We start from the raw sequence: 24,341 nt of genomic DNA on the forward strand, positions 1-24,341 counted from the left end.
AATACTAGCTGTTCATGAACCCCATTATTCTTGTTAATATTACAACAAAGAGGTATTTTAAGTTTCTTTAAAAACAGTTGTGTTTCTATGTTGACATTCAATAGAGACTGTTCATTTCCCTTAATGCCTTTTACAGTTAAATTTGCTGCAAACACCAATTTCCCAAGAAGCTGACCTAGGAGCCTGCAGAAGTTTAACAGATATGCCCCTTGGATTTTGTTTTCCCCTTTTATTTTATAGGGGATAGAGAACTAGTTAGAACATAACTGATGTCAACAGGTACTGGAACCATTTTTGTGTGCTTGATAGGACAGAAATAATTATTTTCATCAGTATTTTACACAATGAGAAAAACTACTGAGTAATACTGTAGATTAGGACATAATGCAGGAACCACAAATAAAAGATCACAGTGTTTTCCAATTTTATTTCTTTCTGTTGAGATATCTAACATTGTATTAGTTGAATGCTAAAAATAAGATTTTTACAGTCATTTTAAGAGGTATAAAAAGATGCCACCATAAAAAAAATTTCTGTGACAAAGTACTATTATTTAAAATTCAGTGTCCAGAAAATGGCCACAGATTTTTCTAAGTACTTAGAGTTCATCATGCTGGTAGACATTGTACTCCTTTGCTGATATGAAACCATCTCCATCATGGTCATTCTTCTTAAATATATCAGCTAAGATTTCATCATGGACTGAGGGATGACGTTTTTTGCCATCTCTTGCAAATTCTTCTTTCAAATACTGGCTTATCTAGAGGAAAAGAAAAAGGTCCAACCATTGTGGCTTCTATGACAGTACTCAAAAGCTATCTTCAAGGACAGTTGGGGTATATACATATGTTATTGTGACTCCAGTGCAGACACATCTTAAGTTTGTTTCCCAGCAAGTCCAAGACATACTAAGCAAATTTCAGAATTGCATGGTGTAATTTATGTAAGCACACAGAAGCTTTACACGATCAACTGCAGCAGACGCACCTCATATAAAGATAATGCTATGCAACTATACACATAGTTTTATGCATTATTTATTCCAAATTAGTAATATCATATTACCTCAAGTTCAGAAAGTTTCTTGTCACCGTCCTTGTCAATTTGATTGAATGCTTCAACACTGCGAGGTCCCTTATTTACTGCATATAGTTCAATCTCAAAGATTAATGTTGCATTGGGTGGAATCTTGATCTGTGCTACGAATAAAAAAAGCATTTAAGAAATCAGACACTATGGTCAGAGATCACACACATGATGAATTCACACATATAAAGTCTTGGGGTTTTGTTACAAAAGGCGGTGTTAACATGAATCTTAAACTCTGAATTTAAATATATACAGCTAGATAGGAAGACTGTTCACATTCTGTTAGATAAATGATTTTCAAACAATGCAATTCCCTGAAATGAAATTACATTGCTCGTATCAATTCAGGTACTTTTAAAAATTAAAAGGGTTTGTGTTATCATGAAAAACAAGTTTTTCTGAAGTTCTCACTCTTCCACATCCTATCATATGATGGATTTTATTGAGAGAGTGTTTCTAAGGCATATGCCTTTATTAAGTATCTGCAATCTGATTTAAAAGATTATAGGAATAGACCAATGCTCGTATGTTTTTTCTGTGTGAAGAAACAAGCAGGAAAAATCAAGTTTTACCAACTTACTGTGAATTATACCTACGGTTAAAGGTCTTGATGTAAAATAATGTTTAAAATATACATCTCATTAGAATGAAGCAACAGAATGTAAGTCATCTGATTTACACACACACAAAAAACCCACAAACAAACAAACACACACACACCCCCAAAGAAGAACAACCACAAACTAGTAGAATATTTTGTCTGGTCTCTGAAGAAAAAAAATACATCAGACTTCATAATTCCTGTGTCAAAGCATTTTCTGGTATCTGATGTAAAAACACCACTGCCTATAAAACACAGGTCAGTATATCATGCATCTATCATGCATCTGGCAAGAAAAAAAAAGGGAACTGAAAAGAGTCAGTAACAAACTAATGAGATGTAAAATAGGGCCAAAAAGCATCAAAAAATCATGCAGCATAAAATTAAAGTGTAAACATGCAAGTTGCTTCTATTCATAGCCAAAACCAGCAAGCATGACATTGTAACCTCAAATTTTGACAGAATTCTGAGCTTGTGCCCCTTCTTCATAAACTAAAGAAAAACTAGATAATCTACTTTGTTTGTAAATAGAAGGTAAACAAAACTATTATTCACACTATTCATCTAAAATATCCATAGTAATGATGACAGGTTTTAGAGTTCAGAAGATTTTCCTCTTACAAACTTTAGAAATGTGGAAGCTTTAAATATCTGAATATAAATCATGGGTTATACACTATTTACAAAAGAAAGATACAATACTAGAATTCAGTACCAGTAGTTTACAAACATACATACCAACAAATGAAAGATACGTAAAGATTTAGAAAGCCACATGCATCTTTTTTAATTCAAGATTAGGCAGGCATCTCCCCCAGCATGCAGGAATACGCTGAGACATATGCAGAGGACAGGTATGCTGAAGAGAAATAACACTTTCTTGAAGTGCTACCTAGAACAAACAGTTAACACTAGTGTTAAAGATTTGTATCAATGTTTTTCCTTGTTGTTATGAGACTCACGAGACATTATGCTCAAGGGGGAAAATTTATTCCTAGTGAACTTCAACGGCTTTTGTATGAAAGACAAAATTGGTGCATGGAATTCTGACATAATATCACTACCAAGCCATTGTTACAGAGCAGGAGCTACCTTTGCACGGAAACTACTACACTCTAGTCAGAGCTGAATTTAAGTCATCTACAGTTAAGTGCCGAAATGCTGCATAAAAACTCTAACTTTTTTTTTTTACTAGACTGCACGCTTAAGCATCTTGAATTCAAGTCAGATTTTCTGCATTGTACTGTTGCAATTATGTAATGTGATATTGTCTGCTAACCATCCAGAATGTAAGCAGTATTTTAAACAATCTATTTATACTTAGATAATTCTGTGGCATGCACTGGATTACATTTCATTTTGCTCAGAAGATGCAGAATGTCACTGAAAGGCTAAATGAGTAAGAGTCAAATAACAGAAACTAAACATGAGTAAAATATAATAGATCAAGACAAAAAATGCTGATATGAATAATGAAGATTTTCCTCTTGCTGTCGATTTTTTGTATTATGGCAAGACTTGGAAAAACACATCAGGTGCCATGTACTGAATTCTATTGCAAACTGCAAAGCCTGGGTGCAGGTCTATGAGGACTACTTAAACTGCATAGGAATGAACAGGATTAAGATGCACAGCTGCAGTCATCACCTTCAGTGCCTCCACAAATAACAGGAGCAGCAATTCTAAACAGTCATTTACAATAATGTGTTTGAAAGGGTGAAACAGAGGAAAGACAAAGTTTCGTATTAAAACTTTTTTACCATATCCTTGCTGTCCATATGCAAGTGATGGAGGAATGATCACTTTTCGTTTTTCTCCAGGACACATATTCATCATAGCAATGTCTAGCCCTTTTATGACTTGTCCAACACCCAGAACGAACCACTTTGGATGACCTTCATTTTGCGTCCGGCTATTAAAAGAGTTGTGAATGGATAACAGTGAGTTTAGGGGTTTTTTTTAATATATACATATATAAATAAATTAGTAGTCAGTAAAAGCATACATTAAATTATTAGAACACAAGAATGCTTACAGTGCAAGAATATACAACACTTTTTCTGCTACATTTATAATTAATTTAAAGTCAAATCTTGAGATATGTAAGAGGCAACCTCTCTTAGAAATACAGTAAAAAACCACTCTTTGTGCCAAAAGCAGTTGATTCAAGAGGCAAAAAACCCCAAACAAGTAAAATGGCAAAAAATGCAAGTAAAAATTCAAGTAAAAAGTTAAATGTAGAATTATCCTATACTGATTTTTTTTTCTTAAATGATACAAGTGGAGGGAATGAATAAAGATTTTAAACTAAGCTTTTGTTTTAACTAGGCTTTTGTCTGATCAGTATGGGTAAGGACCGAGCCAGGTACCTGAAGGAAGGAAAAGATTCTCCTCCATAGCTCTGCCCAGGTGAGTCTCACCTCACTTTAGGAGGATGGACCACCCACCACTAAAAGCAAAACACTGTAAAAATAAAGCTTTCTCACAATGGTTTCTGTGCAAGCCAAGCTAAACCAAGCTAAAATAGCCTGAAGAAGCTGAAACAGCCTTAAGATGGATGGCACAGAATGAAAAAGTAAAAGCCTAAATGCCAACACTGGGGCAAAGAGGATGGCAGCAGAATCAAGGGAGAAAGTAGTGACAGGGAAGGGGCGTAAATACTGCACACCACTAGCGTAACCACAGGCTGCCCCGCACAATGCCAACTATGTGGAAGTTGTCTAAAATTGCCTGCATCCCTACCAGAGCTCCTCCTTCAAACCCGAGTTTTTCTGTACAGATTACAGCACAGATCATGGCAAGTGACTATACAGTGGTTTTTTTTTTCACCCTGCTAAAGGGATTCTCCATGTGAGGTGCTATCAGCAACCCTCCAAATTGGCTGTCAGTCTCAAGCTTTGGCTTCGGTTTAAAGCTCATCTCGGTGCTGGACACTCTTCACCTTAGGTAAATCCTGCATCCTCTCGGCTGAATCAAAAAAGGCTGAGATGGGGGGAAACGACTAATGCTGCTATCATTACTGTGGACCCCAATCTATGCCCAAAATGGGGGTACAGTGGGTCCCGCTTACCCAGCCGAAGTAACCCTTTCGGCTGGGTAAGCGGGATCCAGTGCTCCTGGGGATGAGACAGCTTTGCCACGTACACCACGCGGTCTGGGGCTCACCTTCCCTTCCACCCTACCCAGTGCCCTGGAAGCCCACCTGCAGTAAAACTTGGATCCGTTGCTGGCCAAGAAACCATCATAGTGCGCGTTCAGCAGATCCCCCTTCTTGCTCTTGGGGCTGCACACCTCGGGGAGGTGCAGCACCTCTATTTTAACCTCCTCCGTCGCCGCGCCGCCTTCAGCCTGCGCCTGGGCCGCCAGCAGGGCCAGCGGCAGGAGAAGTAGCGGCAGCCCGCGGCCCATGTCGCTTCTAGAAGGCCGCCGGCGTGGCACTGGACCCGCTGGGAGGAGGGGCGGGGGCTGAGTCAAGCCGACGGGCCCGACATAGGCCCAGGCAGCGACAGCCCCGGGGCGGGCGGTTCTGCGGACCGGCCTCCTCCACTCAGGAAGTGAAAGGGACGTCAGGAAACAACGACGGCGGGGGCCGGGAGTCGGGGAGCGCGGCCGGGCGTGCATGGGAGATGCGGAGCGCGCCGCGGGCCGGGTGGCGCCGCCGGGGACGCCGCGGGCCGCCGCGCCTGAGCTGAGCGGCTCCGCCTCCGCGCGCGCAGGGAGCTGCAGCGGCGGGGACGGGAGGTGAGAGCCCATCCCCGCGGCGGCGGTCGCCGCGCGTTCCCCGCGGTGGAGCAGGAGGATGCGGCCCAGCGTCGGGCTCTGAGCGATGGAGGGCGTCCTGTACAAGTGGACCAACTACCTGGCGGGTAGGCGGCGGGAGCGGGGCCTCGGGGAGCGGTGGTGGTTGAGGCGGCCGAGGCCTGCAGCATAGGAGCGGTTGGCCTCATCCCGGCTTCCCGCGAGCGGCTGGGAGCTGCGTTTAACGCGGTGGCTGAAAAAGGATTTGCTGTTCGTGTTCAGGGCCGAGCCGCTGAGTAGCGGCCGAGACGGGAGGCTTGGCGCGGCGGGGCCGCCTGGGGCTGGGGTCGGCGCCGGGGCGGCGCGCCTCGGCAGCGCGCCTCGGCAGCGCTCCCCGCGCACTTCCGTGTGTGTGGCGCGGGGGGGACGGCAGGCCGCGGCCGAGCATGAGTCCCCATCGGCCGCCCTCGGTGCTCTTTGGGCACCAGAGCGCCCCCAGAGCCTCCCGACCCTGCTGTGCCCTGCCCCACCGTCTGCCCTGTGAGCTGGGTGGGCAGGTGCCTCTTGAGATATGGATAGCGCCTTGCTGAGTTGGTCAGGGACTCTGAACAGAACACACTGCAGGGAAGCGCCGTCCGAAGTGTTCAGTTCTAACGGCCCAGCGATGGGGTCTTCTTCACCTCCGATTCCTCTCAGAGATATTGCAGCATAAAAGCTTGGAAGGTATCCTTGCTTGAAGTTAAGGAGTAATTCATAATAAGCCTTAAATAATTCTTCAGTGATTCTTCAGTGTTAAATGTAGCAGTCTGAATTCCCTTTTAATTTACTTTGGGATGTTGTGTTGGTTTTTTTCTTTGTTTTTGAAGTCCGGTGCTCCTGTATCTTTACCTGCAAAACATATAAAAAAACCCCAGTTCTGGGTGAAGTCTCGTGAAATGTATTTTTAGATGTGCTCCAGGCAAAAATGCACCAAATGCCTACATTTGCCATCAAAACTCTGGGTTTGTTTGCCTCATCCTCTCTTGTAACAGAGATACAATCTCCCTCCGGAGATAGCGATGGATAGACAGTACTGTCAAGATGAAACAGATTTCTCTTTTGACACTGTAATGAGGACTCTTTGTCCTTCCAGAGCAAATTACTGTTGGTACATATACCGAGTTTTAATCAGGTCTTGTGTTTGACTGCTTCAGCAGTATCTTCTTTGCCCTCTTCTTCTTCGGAACTTAACATGTGCTGTTCTGTTTCAGCATATTCAAATTTTGAATGTGGAGTGGTGTGAAACTGAGTTCTGAAGGTTCATAAAATGTGGGACACATTGGAAGGAATATGCACGCTTGCTGTGAATTGAAGCGTACAGAGCATAATCTTGTATTTTACTGGGCAAGTATATGCCCGCATATACTGGTGTTCCAATGAAAGAGAACAGTTGTACTATAATTAAATAGCCATTTGATAAGATATTTTTGTCATTTCTTTGTAATCAAATGTGGAGAAAACGCATATAGGAAAAATTGTGGTTATGAAAGAAATGATGAGTGTAAGTTTCTTTTCAAAATAGAATGGAAAATGTCACTTTCGCTTATCTGACCAAAAAAGTCACTGTAGCAAAATGTAAAAGGTCACAGGTAATGAGCCCTTGAGGTGTTTGGTATAAACTTCCCATTTGAAGTCTGTTATTTAATAAGTAAATATTCAACAGTAACTGTGATTGCTGTGCAGGCAGTAGACTGTTACATCAACACACAGACAACTTCTGCTAAAAGCAGCCCTCTAAAACAGCAAACTGCAGAACCCTTCCTTTAGTCTGTGCTAGCAAGCTGATAGTATCTGCTCTTGCCTTTCAAAATCACAGTGCTTCAGGAATTCCCTCAATTTCTGGAATGCAGGAGGGCAGCAAATTTTTTAAAAAAAAAATTTAGTCAATAAAATTTAAAAAATTTTATTTTATTTTATTAATTTTTATTTTATTTCTCATAGATCTTTGTGTCTATGCATAAACAGCTCTGTTTTGTAAAAGTAGTAAAGTCAGAGATTATTGTATAATTTTGCTAATGCAAAGTTGATAAAAACCTTAGTAGAGAGCTGGTGTATGCTGCCCTCACAATTTAAAAAATTTTATTACCAACTTTCTTGGAACTCTACTGTCTGTGCCTGTAGCCAGAAATAGGGTGTAGGACTTGCTGTCATTGATGGTAGAAGCCAGGCAATAAAGGAGCTTGTTACTGTTGCTGAAGCACTGTAGAAAACATTTAATTTCTCCTTCATTAAAGGCAAATCAGAAATGCTGCTTTATTGCCCACCTCCCAAATAATATGTGTGCATCTAAGAATTTGTGAAGTATAGAATTGTTAAATATTTTGTCAAGCATAGGATGCTTTGTTTGCCCAGTTTCAAATCAGAAGAGGTGTTTTTGTTCTTTAGCTTGCTTCTGTGAGGCACTTGGAGTCTTTTAAGTCCTTTGCTTCTGTTTTTTCCAATACCGGCGTAATAGGAGGCTGGAAAAGTCATCCATGCAGGGTCCCTTGTTATCAGAATTGAGACAGGCATTGACTTACCAGCTGTGCATGCTCTTAGGAGATAAGAGCAGCACAGAGTTAATGTTTTGTAACACAGTGTAGCAGGAACAAAACCACATTCGTGCATTTCTGAGCTGCATTTTACAGGACAGGGTCTTTAGTGCCCTAACTGAGCAGGAAGTTCAAGTTTGGTGTTGAGTGTAAAATAAAAGGATTATTACTCTGCTTCTATTGAACAGCTGACCTAGACTGTAGTGGGCCAGTGTAATTGTAATGTTCTACTGGAATATTTTAATTCTATGTTATTTTTAGAAACAAAGGTGATTCACTAGGCAAAATGGTTTGCATTTAGTTGTATTAGACATTTGGGTGCCTATTCCAATGACTAATGTTTTGTGAAGCTGTGATTAGAAAAAGGGGAAAAAAGAAAGAAAGAAAAAAAGACTGCTAATATACTTTAATCCAAGAAGGCCCTTGAAAATAATTCAGGATGTGTTGTAATGCTGCATAGAGTTCTCATAGATCTTTGTGTCTATGCATAAACAGCTCTGTTTTGTAAAAGTAGTAAAGTCAGAGATTATTGTATAATTTTGCTAATGCAAAGTTGATAAAAACCTTAGTAGAGAGCTGGTGTATGCTGCCCTCACAAATGGACTACGGCTGTAAGCCGTAATAATATATAATAATACCTGACATTAATATAATTAATATAATTATAATATAATATATTATAATTATAATATAATTAATATAATAATAATACCTGACATTAAATTGTTGTTGAGCAATGGAGCTGGGCTTCTTTCAGAGAAAGTTAGTGTGAAATACAATGTTTTCACTGGCACAGAGTAGGCAGAGGGAGAACCGTAGCAGCTGGTAACATCAGTCATTTATTTTTATCTTACAAGTAAGTTCCTACAATCTTCAGAAAGTCTACCTGAAAAATACACTTGAATGAGAATGGTTCTTTAGAGGTATGTAATTTATCAGCCTTCAAAATAGGCTTCCTTGGTGGCTAAATTGACATTTAAGTTTGCTTTAGAATGGAATATGGTGAAAACTGGAATACTGCTGATCTTGCATCCAAAAAGAATGGGAGGGAAAATATCCATATAATACGTCTTATTATAGAGGGGCTATGGTCTTCAGCCTCTGGAGATTGTTTACTTTCTGGTGTGTTAAAAGAATAATTTAATGTTTGCATTTTTAATAAAAGTTTTAACAGTCAAAGAGCTGAGTTCGATTTGCAATTTAGTAATTAGACTAAACTTTTCATCATTTGATCTCACTAGGTTGGCAGCCTCGGTGGTTTGTTTTAGACAATGGGATATTGTCATACTATGATTCACAGGATGATGTTTGCAAAGGCAGCAAAGGAAGTATAAAGATGGCTGTGTGTGAAATTAAAGGTAAGAATTAATGGATTTCTGCTTGATGAAATTTTAGCTGCCAGGGAAGTAGAAGATATCACTGTTGTGGTTTAGCCCCAGCCGGCAACTAAGTACCACGCAGCTGCTCACTCACTCCCCTGTGGGATGGGGAGGAGAATTGGAAAAAGGTAAAACCCCATGGATTAAGAACAGTTTAATAATTGAAATAAAGTAAAATATAATAATAATAGGAAATTAAAAGAGAGATAAATAAAACCGAAGGAAGCCAAACAATGCACAGTATAATTGTTCACCATCTGCTGACTGATGCCTGCTCATCGGCGAGCTGTGATCAGCCCCTTCTGGCCAACTTCCCCCAGTTTATATACTGAGCAAGGTGTTCTGTGCAATGGAATATCCCTTTGGCTAGTTTGGGTCATCTGTCCTGGCTGTGCTCCCTCCTAGCTTCCTGTGCATCTCCTCACTGGCAGAGCATGGGAAACTGAAAGTCCTTGACTAGCGTAAGCACTTCTTAACAACTAAAACATTTGTGTGTTATCAACATTATTCTCAGACTAAAGCCAAAACACTGCACTGAAAGCTACTAGAAAGAAGATAAACTTTGTTCCAGCTGAAACCAGGACAGACACTGAATCATGAGTGCTAATTTTTCAGAAGAGCACCAGCAGTGACCCAAAAGGGGACATTATTATAAACCAGAGATGTTTAGTCTTTTGTTTTCCTGAAGTAAGTTTTGCTTTAGTCACAGTTAGCAGCTGCCCACGTGCATAAACGATGGATATAGTAGAATTAGTAAGTGAACTGTTTGTGTCAGACTGTAAGTTTGGCATTTGGTGTATCCTAATCTGTAGGTCAACCTCCTTGGCTAATAGCAAGGCATTATATAACTCTTCAGTGCTTTCAGCTCTTCACCTCTTTCCAGATACCTGCAGATGATGGGGCTTTTGAAGTGGATACTTTATGAAAAAGTGGGAGTTCTTATTTTACATGGGCCAATAAGTATTTTTCATGTAGTAACAGCTTTTTGTTGCTGTTTCTTTAGTGTAGATGAAATCAGTGATGTGAAGGGGAAGATCCCATTTTTTGGCCATTCCAGTAGTTTCTTGCTTGTCATCTTGTTCTTTTGGTGAAGAAAAGATAATAGTTGAAGTCTGGATTTGGTGGAGTCTCCTGCATCCATGACTAGTGAGGTGTGGGTCTGAAGGAGCTGTGGTTGATAACATGAAACTCGGCAGTATATTCAGTTATGATGCAGTGTTGAGTATAATAGACTATAAACAAAAGTCCCCGTCAGGTCTTCATTCTAGGTCTCTACTTGAAGCCAGATTTCATCTAGAAGGGAGATTACTTCAGTTTTTAGTCTACTCCTCTAAATACTTGTCCTTGTAACAAAGCTCTTCAGTTTGTCATGTTTAGACCAGGTTTGGAATACAAGTTATTACAGATTCATATTCAGTGTATTGTTAATGCAGAAAGGGAACGTCATTGTACTTGAGTCTGGATACTGCTTGGTGTCTTGTGTTCCTTCTGACTTGAAGGGCATGCTGGGGAGAAGGGTTGAGCAGCTTTGGCTTTTTGTTATTTAGTAGTGGTGCATTGTGATTTACTGTATTACTATGGGATTGTAATAAACACTTAAAAATACTTATAATTTGATCAGGTTTTAATAAATAATTGCTACCGAGTTTATTTTTTTCTTCAAAAATTTTTTTTTTTCTCCTTTATCATAAGTTCATGCAACAGACAACACAAGGATGGAGCTAATCATTCCAGGGGAACAACATTTCTATATGAAAGCAGTTAATGCAGCTGAAAGGCAAAGATGGCTGGTAGCACTTGGGAGTGCAAAAGCCTGTTTAGCAGATACCAGAACAAAAAAAGAAAAAGGTATGTATGTATTTCTACAATCTTACCACTTTTTGAAATGCTTGTTTTTAGATAATGATAGTGCAAATATTGTGGTCGAAAGCCAATGTTGATTGTCTTTAAATATAAATTGTAATTATTTCTAGTCATCTATATGGTAAATTCTCCCTTGATACTTGAATTAGAGGTCACCTCCATTGACCTTTTCTATCTTTAAGAAGCTGAAATACCACCAACTTCTTGTCATTAGAAGAACAAACCTACTGTTTGTAGCTGTTGTGATGCTGTTTTATTTCTGCTGTTTTGATTCTTTATAGTTAATATTGGTTTTCCCATAATTTTTCTTGGATGGGTAACCAATTCCAGCCACTTCCGTGGGCATAAATTTCATCCATTAATTTTTTTATAAATTACATTGCAGCTAGAAAGATTTCAACTTTTATCTTTCCTGTATTATGCCTCTCTCATAATAGTCATTAAATTAGCATCAGTTATATGAAGGTACAAACTATTGTCTGCTTCAAGTACTGTTCTTGACTCACTGCAGAATCCAGTTTTTGTCAAAAGTAAATGAAAGTGAATTTGTAAACTGACACTTAAAATGAAAAGTGCTTAAAAATTAAAATGTGTACATACATTGCATGCAGTAAGTTGATATTTCCATTATTTTTTATAGAAATAAGTGAGACCAATGAATCTCTTAAAACCAAAATGTCTGAACTTCGTCTCTACTGTGATCTTTTAATGCAGCAAGTTCATACAATACAAGAATTTGTTCACCATGATGAGACTCGCTCTCCCCCCAGCATTGAGGTATAGAATTTCTCGAATGTCATTGGAGAACCTAATTATATAATACACCTCAAGTTTTTGTTGACATCTTACTTTTTCGTCTCCCTAGTGTGAGGAGATTTAACCTAAGGTCAATTTTTGAGTGCTTGTATGTATATAATACAGTGATTATATGTGCATAAAGTACCTGGATGATTTAACTGTGATTCTAATGTGCATTAGGAAGAAACCGTGTTACTTATCATTTGGGTAAAAGGCCAGAAGGACTCGCATATGAGATATGCAATAATTTGTCTTGTTTCGCATCTCTGTTGTGGGCAGAGTTGAAATGACCTTGTTTATCCATTCTTTACTTCTTTGTGTAGCAGAGTGTTCCATTTTTTTATCAGAGAAAGTTAGTGTTACAGGTATTGGAAACCTGCAGTGCAGATACATCTCTCTGAATATGCACAAGTAAAATTATTCTAGTATTTCTGCTTTGGAATGAAAGTTGACAGCGGAAATTATGAATGACTTTGTTCTTCATATTCTTAAGCAGTGTGTGGGCATTATTCTTGTCCACTTCTAGGGCAAAGAGAGGGGTTGCATTTAGTCACAGAACAGCAAATTGTTGTCAATGTACAGCGAGGTAAAACTGACTTGCGGGCTCCTTGCACTGAAGCAGTAAAGCTGTTATCGTGTTCTGCTGCAGTTCATTTATCTTGCCGAATGATCTTCTGATACCTGTTTATCACTTTGAGACAAGCTTTGCAGTAAAAACATTCTGTTATTGTTGATTGATACCCTAAAGAAATTTAGATGTTAGAAAGAAATTACAATGCTGTCACATTTGTTTGCTTAAATTAATCTCATTGGAAGGTGTACATTTGATTAAATAAAATGGGAAAAGGAAGTTCTTAGTGGTAATGAGGGAAATTAGTGTGTGTGTAAGCAGTGGTGGGAGAGTTATATTTGCACCTAATTTATTTTTTTATTCTTGTTTAAGCTTATGCTTTCATTTATTTTCAGAACATGAATGAAGCCTCTTCCTTGCTTAGTGCCACATGTAATACGTTTATCACAACGCTTGAAGAATGTGTGAAGATTGCTAATGCCAAGTTTAAGCCAGAAATGTTCCAGCTGCCTCACCCTGATCCCTTAGTTTCTCCTGTGTCACCATCACCTGTCCAAATGGTTTAGACATTTTGAAATACTATTTTTTTTTTTAATGTCATTTTGTTGGTTGGATGGGGGGAAGAATGGCGGAAGACTATGCTATTGCGGTGTGCTATGATGTCAACAGCTGAAATCTTGACTTTGTTATGATCAATACTGGTTCTAAATATAAATCAATAATTTTCCATTCCCAGTATTTGTTTGCTAGCCTTTACATGACCAGAGTAATCTATCATGCATGTCAAGACCCTTGACATGAAGTATCTCATAAATGACGTGAGGTTTAGCTTTTCTCAGTTCAACTGTTTCTTTGGTTTTTTAGCTGTACACTGATCTTAAAAATTTCATTACCTTGCCTCCTGTTTAAACAGATAAGTGCCTTGTGGCTTGAAGCACTTCAGCAAGATAGCATATCTTTCAGTGTATGTAATTCAAAACGTTTGTATTAATCTAACGTCCTTATCTAACAAAAAGGTGAAGATGTTACTTAGGTAACTCTTCACTACTCATTATTTCCCTTAGTAGGACAGTGTATGTGGAATCATCTTAAATGTCTTCTTGATCATACATATAGATTCCAAGATGAACTGTATTGTGGGATTTTGTTGTGGGAATCACTTTCTTTGCACTTGGATCTCTTGTCTCATTATATTCAATCAGTTTACTTGCAAAGCTGATCATTATTTAATTTAAATTAGTAACTTTCTTTGATATGCATAGAGATCTGACAGTGACAGCAGAAGAACTATAAAGAATGAAGAGGCAGGATATGGCTTTATTGTGTAATGGGGAAATTAAGCTAGCATTTGGTAGAGGAAAAATGTCTTGATATTTTGGTATATCATAGCAATTAACAAATGGCTCTGTGAGTAACTTTGGAACAAGAGAGTGTGAATTCCATAGAAACAAGGTAGTATTTTTTGTAATAAACTATTTCCTGTGTGAATGCTTTAAAACAGTAATTATTGATGGCAGTCTGTCTGTTTTCATAAAGTTAAATCAGATTTTTAACTAAGAATGATTGCTTTTAATAATAATAACAAAAAGATTTCTTCTCTCTTTGTAGAGGCTGTAAATAAAGTAAAAATTAATGTAGGTATGCATACATTCTTATAAGTAGCTTGTGACATTTTTTGGTGTGGTTTGTTGTTCGAATTTCCCCCCTCCAGATGAAGCGTTCCATTAGCCACCCTGGTCCTTGCTATTCAGAAAGGTAATTTTTTATTTCATTAAGCTTTTTTCTTCTGTCTCAATATTTGCTGAAACCTGCTAGCATTAAAATCAAAATGTTGAGAAGAATAGTTTGCTTGGGGAAAATATATTAAACAGCATAAATTGATCTAATTTTGAAAATTAAAGGTGTAGATTATTGGTGTTGGTAGCAAATAATGCAGCTGCTGTCTCTAGTACACTATAAAAATTTCTTTGTGATAGAAACTTTATGCAAATGACTTATTCTGAAAGTCCATTAAATTAGATATAGAGCTTGAATGCTAACATTCTTTTTGATGAGTATTTTAGATTCTTGAGTTATTTGCATGCAAAGAATATATTGCTTATTTCCATTTTCAGGCTTTATAATTGTGAAAATAATGTTCTGTTGACTGTGCAATATTTAATTTAGCATAGTGAAAAATATTGATGCTAATGGTTTAATATAAGCACCAAAGTTATTTTTAATTTAAAGTATATTAAGTTTGTGTGGGTTGATACAGATTTTGCTGGCTGATAGATCTCACTTATTTTGTAGGAATAATCTGTCTTTAAAAGAACCAGTTTCATCTGTTCACCGATTTTCACAGCAGCGCAGAAGAACATACTCGGATACAGAACCTTACAGTGATGCTCCCTTTGAAGATTCTCAGAGTAAGTTTTTGAGAGCAGTGGTTTTCTTTTGTCCCATTCTGTACAGTTTATTACACTGTTTACAGCAGTGTGAATGTGTACACTGTTTACAGCAGATACCAGCATGAGGAAAAAACTCTACTGATTTTTGCAAAGATTTGGTTGTAGGACATCCTGTATTATAAATCAGAGTAGTTCTGTAGTTTGTTATGTGGCTGACTTCTGGCTTTCATTCATATTGAAAAGGATCTTACAGCTGGAGTAGCTGTGTTTAAATCAGTGGGACTACTGACAAGATAAAATAGACACATAACCAGAAAAGGGATGTTTGTACCAATAGAGTCTTACATGAATGATATTGTGGTAAGTGGTGTGGAATACTCTTGTTTGCCACCTGCTTGTTGTCACGAAACAAATACTTTCTGTGACCTCTTTGAGTGACGGGCTAATTTCCACCCAGTGCATTGCAGAAAGATGGCTCATTTCAGTGTCTGTTTGCTTTTTGTAGAGAATGGCACTATTCTGAAATAGTGCAGCATAGCCAATAATAAATAAAATCAACCCCCAAAATTAAGAAATTATGCTGTTGTCAGAGTATTATTCCTTTCTGATTAGATGGGCCTACTAGGTTAGTAGGGAGTTCTGTGTTCTTTTGAATCTTGCTGTCATTTTGACTCCATCCTAATTCCTCTCAGGGAGACTTTCACTTGTCTGGTTCTTTTTGACTAGTTCTAGTTTAGTCTTGCTTCCTTTCAGAGTGCCTAGTGCCTCACTTGGATTGAAAAAACCTGAGGCCTGTGCATTGCTGAAATCCCATGTGAGCACAGAGGTGCTAATGTTTTACATTCTATCATGAAGCAAGTATTTGCAGCTCTACACCATTTCCTTGGTTCTCTGATGCTTGCATGATGCAGGGTGACCACCTCTTTCACCTTGCTCATCTGCCACCAGCGTAGAGTATGCCAATATATATCCCAAGCTAAGAAAACTTAGTCTAGATCCTATTCTGTGTCTCATCACGAATGTAGGTGCGCACACCAATCTAGCTTCCTACAATGCAAAGGTTTTATTGACACGGATCTGGAGCTTCTGGTGTCGGTTACCCTGTCTAACACTTCTCAGGACTGCTGAGAAGAGTCTGACTGGTGCGCTTCTGCTAATACCAGGCTTTTTTCCTTGTAGCTCTAGTTTCTAGCTCAGTTTCTCTGGTTTTTGTTTGGTTGGTTTTGGTTTTGTTTTTTTGGTTGGTTTTCTTTTACTGTGTTAGAAGCTCCCTCTCCTACCTTCCAGTTATCTTCATTCTTTCTTGTCAGGTAGCCTAGCAATACCTGGTTTGCAGTAAGTCATTAATTTCATTTTAATGATAGAAAATGTTTTAATTAAATGCTTATTGATGCATCAGTTCTTTTTTTTTTTTAAGTTTTTTTTTTTGAAAAAAAGTTCATGTGTTCCTCATGCAAAATACATCTGCACCTCACAGATTATTGTCCTTCAGAATGTAAACGTCATTGTCTATATAAAAAAATAAGCTACTACTTGATTCATACAAGCTGAACATTCTTCATATCCATCATCCTTGGGCATGATATTGATTGAAATCTTTCAGGAAAAGTCCAGAGTAATTATACTTCTGATTGCTTATGTTTAGGAAATAGTTAGCAAATAGAATAATCAACAGAGTTGTTTTGAGGTTGACAATTAAATACTGACTGATATTTTCTTAGGATCTGCTCACTGTTCTAGAAGTGCTGTCAATGGAGATCTGGTATCATCAACCATTCCTGAAGAAAATAGATCAGTATCAATGGAAAGATCTGAACTGGAGGAGACTTTTTCATCCTTTTCTTCCTGAAGCAACTGAAAGTATTTAATTTTCGATAAATAATGCTATGCAAAAGCTGCTGTAATTATACTGTTGTTACAGGAAGTAGTAATTTCCCTTTTTAGAAGGATTTCTCTGCACTTTATAGAATAACAAAAGCTGTCTTTGAAGTGTATTTTATCTTTATATAGTTTATTTGCAAGAGTATTTTCCTAATATTTCACAGTTTGAATGTGCATTTTTTGGAACAAATGGTGGCTTAACAGATAAGCATCCACATTTGTAAATGTAGCTCTTTTTAAAAAGTGTGAAGGTCAGACTGATACATTAGTAAACCTGCAAGTTATAAACTTCCTCCAAGAAAAATGAAACCTTTTTGCTGAAGTTTAACTTGTGCCATGGGCCTCTTGGTCATTTGTACCACGTCATCCACCAGGAGCTGTGTTAAGCCCTCCAGTGGCTTTTTGTCTGTGTAGGGGCTGTGGGAACAGGCACTAATGGGTCTACTGTAGCAGCTTGATGGTAATTGACATTTGCCTTCTTTAAAAAACGCAAGGATATACATAATTTGGTCCTTATTTTTAGCCAATGAAGTAGAAATATTTAGTGTATTTTTCTAAGTAAATGTATAAAAATAACTTAATATGGAGCATTTGTACCAAACATTGGATATTTAATAATTTTTATTTATTTATTCTTTTTTGCATCAAAAATTTCTACCTACTTTCACTACTAAAGATCTAGTAAAGGCTTCAAAATGTGCACAAATTGTTTCTGGGGTGTGTAGTGTCACAACTAGCTAATGGAGCACTGTTGAGATTCATTCTGCTCACTTCAAGATGTATTTTTAGCAAAGTATTCTGGAAGCAAGTGCTGAAATATTAGCCCATTCAGCTGCTGTTGTAATCAATATTTGTATCTCTACTTATTTTATTTATGACATATTTATACAAGAGGAAGCTTCTGTTTTTGCAACTCCTTTGTATCTTCTGAGGATGGTATACACCAGGAGATGGATTCTGCTCTCAATTACATCAGTGTAAATTTGCATTAACTGTAAGTGAGATCAGAGTCTGACTCTTAATATTTAATAAATAGAGTATAACATTGCCTACTAGCACCTTGGTCCATGAGGTTGTTAGTGTTAGCATTGTAAGCTTGTGGGAATTTGGGGGGTATTAATTTAGGGATAAACTTGGTCTATTAAGTCTTAGCTGTAGAGCACTTTAAGCAAGCCATTTACTGTGTTTGATTTACATAATTGCTAAGTAAATGTACAGGGTTTTTTGCACTCAAGCACATACCAAAATCTGTTTGTATAATCAAATCTTCTTTAATTTGGTTTAACTAGTTTTCCTTTTGTGTTTATGAGTAGTTTGGTGTTTTTGAAGCAGGCTGGAAAGTACAGATGAGAATGGAATGGAAGGTTTCCTTATAAATTTCTGAAATGCTGATTTATCAATAACAAATAGGTCCAAATTTTGAGGAAAAAATATATGAGCTGTTGTCCCTGTATAAAATACCAGTTTATCAACCATTATGTCAGGGTCAGATGGAATGGAATAATTCATACAAGTGAAGTTACTTGTGGATTCCAGCTCAGAGCTGTCATCTGTGCTCAGTTCTGTCAGTTTTCATGCAACTAGCATATGCGTATCAGCCACACACATGCTTGTACTTTTTGTTTTCTGAATGTTTGCTTTAATATGTTCTGTACGACCCAACAATTGTAAAAAATAAGTATTAAAAAAGGATGTTCAGAAAAGTAAAATACATGTTGCAATGAGAGTGTTGTCTTGAATCATATGCTGTCTTAGAGCTGCCTTTTTGAAATTTCACTGATGTTTCTGCCAGCCTATTCAGTGTTAATTACATGGCACATTCACAAATATCTTTTCTGGCTTTCAGCTATGACAGAGAAAATAGTTTGGACTTCAGAGTGTGCAAAAGTCCTCTGAGACTGATCACTAAATGTAGAAGTAAATAATAATTTTCAATACTGGATTATTTAGACAAAACTGGTAATGATTAGATTCAAGCATAAAATTTGCATATTACTTCAGCACTTTTTGGGGTTTCTCCATGCCACTAAAGCTGGAATGATGATTTTGTATATATGTAACATGTTCCTGTTAAGGTTAAATCAGCCTATTTATAACTGTGCCAAACTCTGTGGCAAAAACCCTAAAACGTATTTTGGTGAAATCAGTGCAGATGATTGATACGCTATTATACTTCTGGCATCTGGAGCAAAGAAGTAATTTATGAAAATTATACTGACTGAGGTTGCAACATGTAGGGGCTTTAAACTTAGAAAAATTGATGTCTGTATTTCTCTTCACTTAGTGGACAGTAAGCTGGGGTTTTGTTTGTTTAGTTATTTGGTGGGTTTTTTTTTTTCCCAGCAAAAAGCAGTCTTTGGGATAGGAATACTTAAGAGGTTTCTTCTGCATTAAAAAAAAAAGAAATATTAAAAATTGAAATCACAGCTATTTATGTTAAGATTATTTTCACAAACTGTAAGCATGAGTTTTACTTGTTTTGACACATCAGGTTTAACTATTGTAGTGCAGGAGTGTTCCTGCTGGGCTGAACCTAACAGTTTCAGATCTAGAAGAGAAAGTTACTACTAAAGGGGATTTTTATAGAACCTGGGTGCCCAAATCCAGTTGCCATCCTGAAAATCTCTGCTGTTGGAGATGCCAAAGACCAGGAACATTGAAGATCAAAGGACCATATGCATTTTTATTATTTCACTTGTAAAGCTCCACAGGTGAATGTAACAGTGTATGTACATCCTTAGAATTGTCACTGTTTTGAAAGGGCTTAGCCCCTTAGCATCTAGTTTAAGCAGTGACCTAAGGTTTGGAAACTGGGCATTCCCCTTCCCATACAGGGCAGGAAACAGTGCTTCACTAACAAACAAAACTTACTAGAAGACAGAGGAATGGCCTGCACTTTAAAACATTCTACAAGAAACACTTTAACTTTGTTCTTCCCACTGTGTGTACAGTAGCGATAAGAAAGTGTCATTTAGTAATTTGTTTTAATTGGCATTTTGATAATTGTTAAGTAAGTCTGGATGAGCAATCCAGAATGTTGTTTGGTAAGAGCATGTACACCAATAACCATATCCTGACTGTTCTAGTCATCACACATGGCAGTGAAGGCTAAAGAGGAGAGCGCAACTGTATCCTATGGATGTGTTTGTTTAGTAACAACAACAAAAAGAGACGGGCCTCCTTCAGCTTTTTCTAAGGGAAGGGTAAACAGCCATCTCCAAGGCTGTTAATTGTAGATGTCAAAGGTAATTCTTTAAATCCTGTCACTGGACAGGATTTGAAAGTGTCTTCTCTTTTTCATGGTGTTTCATGTTCTCTTGTGATTAATGCTGCTTTGGCTCCTTCTGTATCTGCCCTTTCTCAGTACACTCTGTAGGCTGCCTAGGCATTTTCCACAGTTTGGGTTACAGTTGCAGAAGTGGGTCATGATTACCTTACATGGGTCTGACACTTATATTCCTAAACACTATCATTTTCTGATGTGCTAGAGTACTTTATTTTCTCTGTCATCCTTTCTCCTTTGTACTGCTGCTGTTAGTACTGTGGCTATTCCACTGTGGGAATAATTGACTGATTGATTTTTGACTGTTAATGCTTGCTTTTTTGTTTTTTTAAATAGACGTTAAGCATTCAGATTTAATTTTTTTTATAAAGCCAAGCTGTAGAACCGAAAAAAAAAAAAGAGGGAAAAAGTCCCAACTAAAGAAGTTTTATTACTTCATCAGAGGTGTTCTGTTCATACAATTTTCTAGCCTTGAAGGGAAAAGTTGTTGAAACTGAAGGCAAGGATAAAAACTGAAACGCGATGTTAAGACTAGGGTTTCTTGTTTGATAGTGAGGTAAAATGATTCTCTCTGTTTTCTGACAGCTGTCCATCATCACAGTTATTTTGCTCAGGCTACCAAATGTAAAATGTTATTAGAGAACCTGTAGCCCTCTAGTCGAATTTCTACAGCAGCTCACAGTGCTGTGTTAAAAAGTTTTCCTTATGCATCAGGACCCAGGAAACATGAAGTCCAAATGCCTTACACACAGCGTGGTAGGATCTTTTTCTGAATTTGGTCCTATAGTACAATAGATTTTCTCTTTAAAGAGAACAAATGTTAACTTGTACAGTATTCAACCTAATACAATAAGCAAATAATTTGAAATGTTCATTGGTCATTTTAGCTTTGTTTTTTATCCAGGGACTGCTTAATCTAGTGTCTTGAAAATGTTACTGGTTTAGGGATGCGTTCTATGAAGCTGCATATTGAAGCTTCAGGTTGTGACTTTATTGATGTCACTATATTATCATTCACTGATCAGTCTTGTGGAAAAAAAAATTAACCAAAAAACCAACAAAGATGACACTGGCTGAGCAGCTCAGCATGTAAAGTTATCTAGATGTGTTTCAGCAAAGCCTGTGAGAAATCCTGCTTTTAGACATCTGCTTAAAGTTTGGTATGCTTGCTTAAGTAAGTACTGGACAGGGTTGGGCCAGAGAGGAACAGGCAGAATGAGCTTGCTTACACTGCCATGACAGTGTGCTTTCCTCTTGATCATATCTAGACTCAGTAGGGGCCACAGAAGACCAGGTTTCAGTAGCATTTGTGGAGAAGAGTCCATGCTTAAATCTGCACATGTTGTCTGTCACTACTGCTGTCTGCTGAGATGACCGATTAGTGCATTGTTAGTTTTAAATTTATTCCATGCTTGTGTACACAAGTTGATTGTTGGTTAAACAAGACTGTACCTATGTATTTCTGTGTCTTGTACCGAGTTTGTTGGGGTGGTTTTAAACATCTAATGGAGTTAGAATGAGAAGCTTTCTTGATTTTTTTTCTTCTTTATAGATTAAAATAAATGGCCCTTTTTTACCTCATTTTTATTACTCTTTTTTACTTTTCTCCCTAAGGAAGAAATACCACACACTCTTAAACTCTATAATATTGCTTCTAAATGTTCCTGGTTCCATCACTTGTAAAAGTCTGGATCTTGTCCTGACCTACAACTTAGCCCTTCAAAATCCTTATTTTTACTTCAGTCCTTGTTTCATCCCCATTTATTAGCTTTTCCTGCATCATTTGGATAGCTAGTGGTTGATAGTATATCACAGTATCACAGAATTGTAAAGCTTGGAAGGGACCTCTGGAGATCAGTAGTAGGTTTATAGGAAATTAAGGAAAAAAAAAGCCTGTTTCTATAGTGAGATTTACTTTTTTAATAGTTTTTTAAACATACTACCTGCTTTACTACTTCTGACAAACTTGAGGGTTTTTTAGTAGTAGTAGCATGCTGGGAGTCACAGTGATATGCATAGTGTTGCTAACTAATGCTCCTGCTCTACTTAAGAGGATTTTGCAGCTCCTGAAGCAGTGTTGCATTGCTGTGGGTATATTTGCTCCCAAGCTTTTTCTACTGACCAGAATGAATTCTAGAAGCAGAGTTGCTCCTTTGAACTTGATACTGTTCCCAAAGATAACCAGAATTGTGCCCTGCCTGCACGGGATTTGTGATTCCCTTCCAGGAATGCGAAAACAGGCTTTGCTTCTATAGGTATGTCAGCTGACTTTAGGGATGGAGAACTGATGGGGCATGTGCCCTTCATTACCTGTGGTAGGTGAGAACTTCTAGGTCAGGGCAGTTAGGGTCATTAGTCTGTACTAGTTGCAGCTGCCAAAAAAAGGAGGCAATAGTCAGGTTTCTGGGAGGCAGTTTTTTAACCATGTTCAGCAGAGACCAGCTATAAAGAAGAGAGATTTGCAATTTGTGTATACCAGATGTAGTGAAACGCCTGTAAATTCACTGAACAGGGGGATAATAAGAACAGCATAATGTTTAGGGATGTGCTAGAAATTATCCTTCATTGATGAAAAGCCTATGATGGAAACTTAGTCTGACATTTTTTAGTCTGACTTCCTTGTGGTAGCCAGGCTGTTTCTGATAGATGGCTGGATTTTCAACAGCTAGTTAGCTACGTGGTTTACATTGGAGAACTGTACTGCTATCTTGTATTTTCGTTCAGCAACTCTTTTTGTAGTGTAGTACAGGAACTGTAAAAATAGAGCATAGTAAAAAACCAAGGACTCGCAGGAAATAAGGTGCAGAAAGCATGCTTTATTTCAAATGAACAATTCTATCTCAAGGAGGTTCAACAGCTAACAAGATTTATTACTACATTAGGAAAACTAAAGCAAATTGAAGTGCGCAGGGTATTTGTTGTTGTAACAACAGTTTGCTTTCAAACTGTGGTTCATTCCTTAGTTGCCTGGGAGTGACTACTGGATGCCTAATACTACCACACACTCAAATCACTGCATCCTACGAACCTCCGAGAGGGGGTACTGCTGCTGCACTTGAGTACCTCAATAGCTTTGTTGATTAAGGGGATGGCCAGGTGATGTTACTTTTTTAAAGCTATTCAGGCAGTCAGTGTGTCAGAAACAGTACACAGATGGTGGGTGAACGAAGTGCTGGCCGCTTGCACTTTGTCCAAAAATAGTCAGTCAGGTATGGAAATTATGACATAATCAAATCCAACGTAAAACATTAAAGCAATGCTTACAGGAGGGTAATTGCAAACATCACCAATGCCTTACATTTCTGATTCAACATAAATATTTGTGCATGTATGAAGTACTATGCACAGTATCATCTCTTAGGTGTAGGTAATCTTCAACAGGGAGCCTCTCTACCTGTTGAGGCATTCTTAGACATCAACAATGAGTTGAGGCACAAAAATTAGTTAAATGTTGAGCAGGGTAGTCGTTTGCTAGGAAACTTTCTCCTGCCAACTGTTAGTTCCAAAAGTTACGTTTCAAAATGTCATAAAATAAATGGTACAAAACTTCATAACCGTTAACTTCGGCTATATACAGTATGTACATGTCAGTGAAAAAAAGTGTTTAAAATTCTTAGGTCAATAATGACTATAAGTCATAATGTATAGCTCTGGACTTTGTCTCATTCAGGTAGGTACAAAAATATTTTTTTTTTTATATTTACAGATCAGATATTTCAGTCCATATATGAATCACTTGTAAAAAGACAAGTGTAAATTATACAGATCAAGCTCTCTAAATTGATCGAATATTAATATTCACAGTGGCAGAATCGGTACCAAATTCATTTGCTAAATTCAGGGTATAAAGTCCGCCATCGTTCTTCTGGACATCCATGATGATCAGGGTGGTTAGATCTTCACTGGTTTCAATGTGGAATCTGCCTTGCTGGTCCTGACTAGTAATTTTTCTCCCTCCGCAGTACCATGTTATTTCAGGAGCTGGTTCACCCGAAAAGGCACAAGATACTGTGAGAACTTTTCCTTCATCAATGCTGATATCAGATGGAAGAGCTTCAATTTTGGGTGGTACTCCTTTACAAAACAGGAGAAGAAATACCAAGTTAGTCTTTCCAGTAGGCCATGCAGCAATTCTATTCTGAGGACTAGTTCAGGATATCTGAAGCACTAAATCTACT

At 38.0% G+C, this 24,341-nt stretch overlaps 3 protein-coding genes across 7 annotated transcripts in view; 1 reads left to right on the plus strand and 2 right to left on the minus strand.

Moving 5' to 3' along the window:
* Positions 1-440: 440 nt before the first annotated feature.
* On the minus strand, positions 441-5,443 carry FKBP7 (FKBP prolyl isomerase 7; the record flags this gene model as incomplete). 3 transcript variants are annotated; one of them, XM_080620359.1, is made up of 4 exons in its annotated part: positions 441-760; positions 1,066-1,199; positions 3,451-3,602; positions 4,893-5,443. In XM_080620359.1, the coding sequence occupies 4 exons, from the start codon at positions 5,441-5,443 to the stop codon at positions 599-601; spliced, it is 999 nt and encodes a 332-aa protein (XP_080476485.1). In that variant the 3' UTR covers positions 441-598. The 3 variants fall into 3 exon arrangements, with proteins under 3 accessions (XP_080476485.1, XP_080476483.1, XP_080476484.1); XM_080620357.1 differs by lacking the exon at positions 441-760 and adding an exon at positions 2,429-2,578 and having other exon boundaries at positions 1,068-1,199; XM_080620358.1 differs by lacking the exon at positions 441-760 and adding an exon at positions 2,429-2,578 and having other exon boundaries at positions 1,102-1,194.
* On the plus strand, positions 5,369-24,240 carry PLEKHA3 (pleckstrin homology domain containing A3). Of its 3 annotated transcripts, XM_080620355.1 has the most exons (9): positions 5,369-5,556; positions 9,240-9,356; positions 11,070-11,225; positions 11,881-12,017; positions 13,005-13,169; positions 14,321-14,364; positions 14,902-15,017; positions 16,721-16,859; positions 24,126-24,240. In XM_080620355.1, the coding sequence occupies exons 1-8, from the start codon at positions 5,517-5,519 to the stop codon at positions 16,846-16,848; spliced, it is 903 nt and encodes a 300-aa protein (XP_080476481.1). In that variant the 5' UTR covers positions 5,369-5,516; the 3' UTR covers positions 16,849-16,859; positions 24,126-24,240. The 3 variants fall into 3 exon arrangements, with proteins under 3 accessions (XP_080476481.1, XP_080476480.1, XP_080476482.1); XM_080620354.1 differs by lacking the exon at positions 24,126-24,240 and having other exon boundaries at positions 16,721-19,306; XM_080620356.1 differs by lacking the exon at positions 24,126-24,240 and having other exon boundaries at positions 14,954-15,017; positions 16,721-19,306.
* The window catches only part of TTN (titin), a gene marked incomplete at its 5' end in the record, with an annotated part of 249,006 nt that continues 247,405 nt past the window's right edge, over positions 22,741-24,341 (minus strand). The window contains one exon of the mRNA XM_080620353.1: positions 22,741-24,237. Within this exon, the coding sequence (XP_080476479.1) occupies positions 23,939-24,237 (299 nt within the window). The 3' untranslated portion in view covers positions 22,741-23,938. The remainder of the gene's footprint in view (positions 24,238-24,341) is intronic.

Source organism: Psittacula echo, assembly GCF_963264785.1.
Source record: "Psittacula echo genome assembly, chromosome: 6".
Classification (NCBI taxonomy): Eukaryota; Metazoa; Chordata; class Aves; order Psittaciformes; family Psittacidae; genus Psittacula; species Psittacula echo.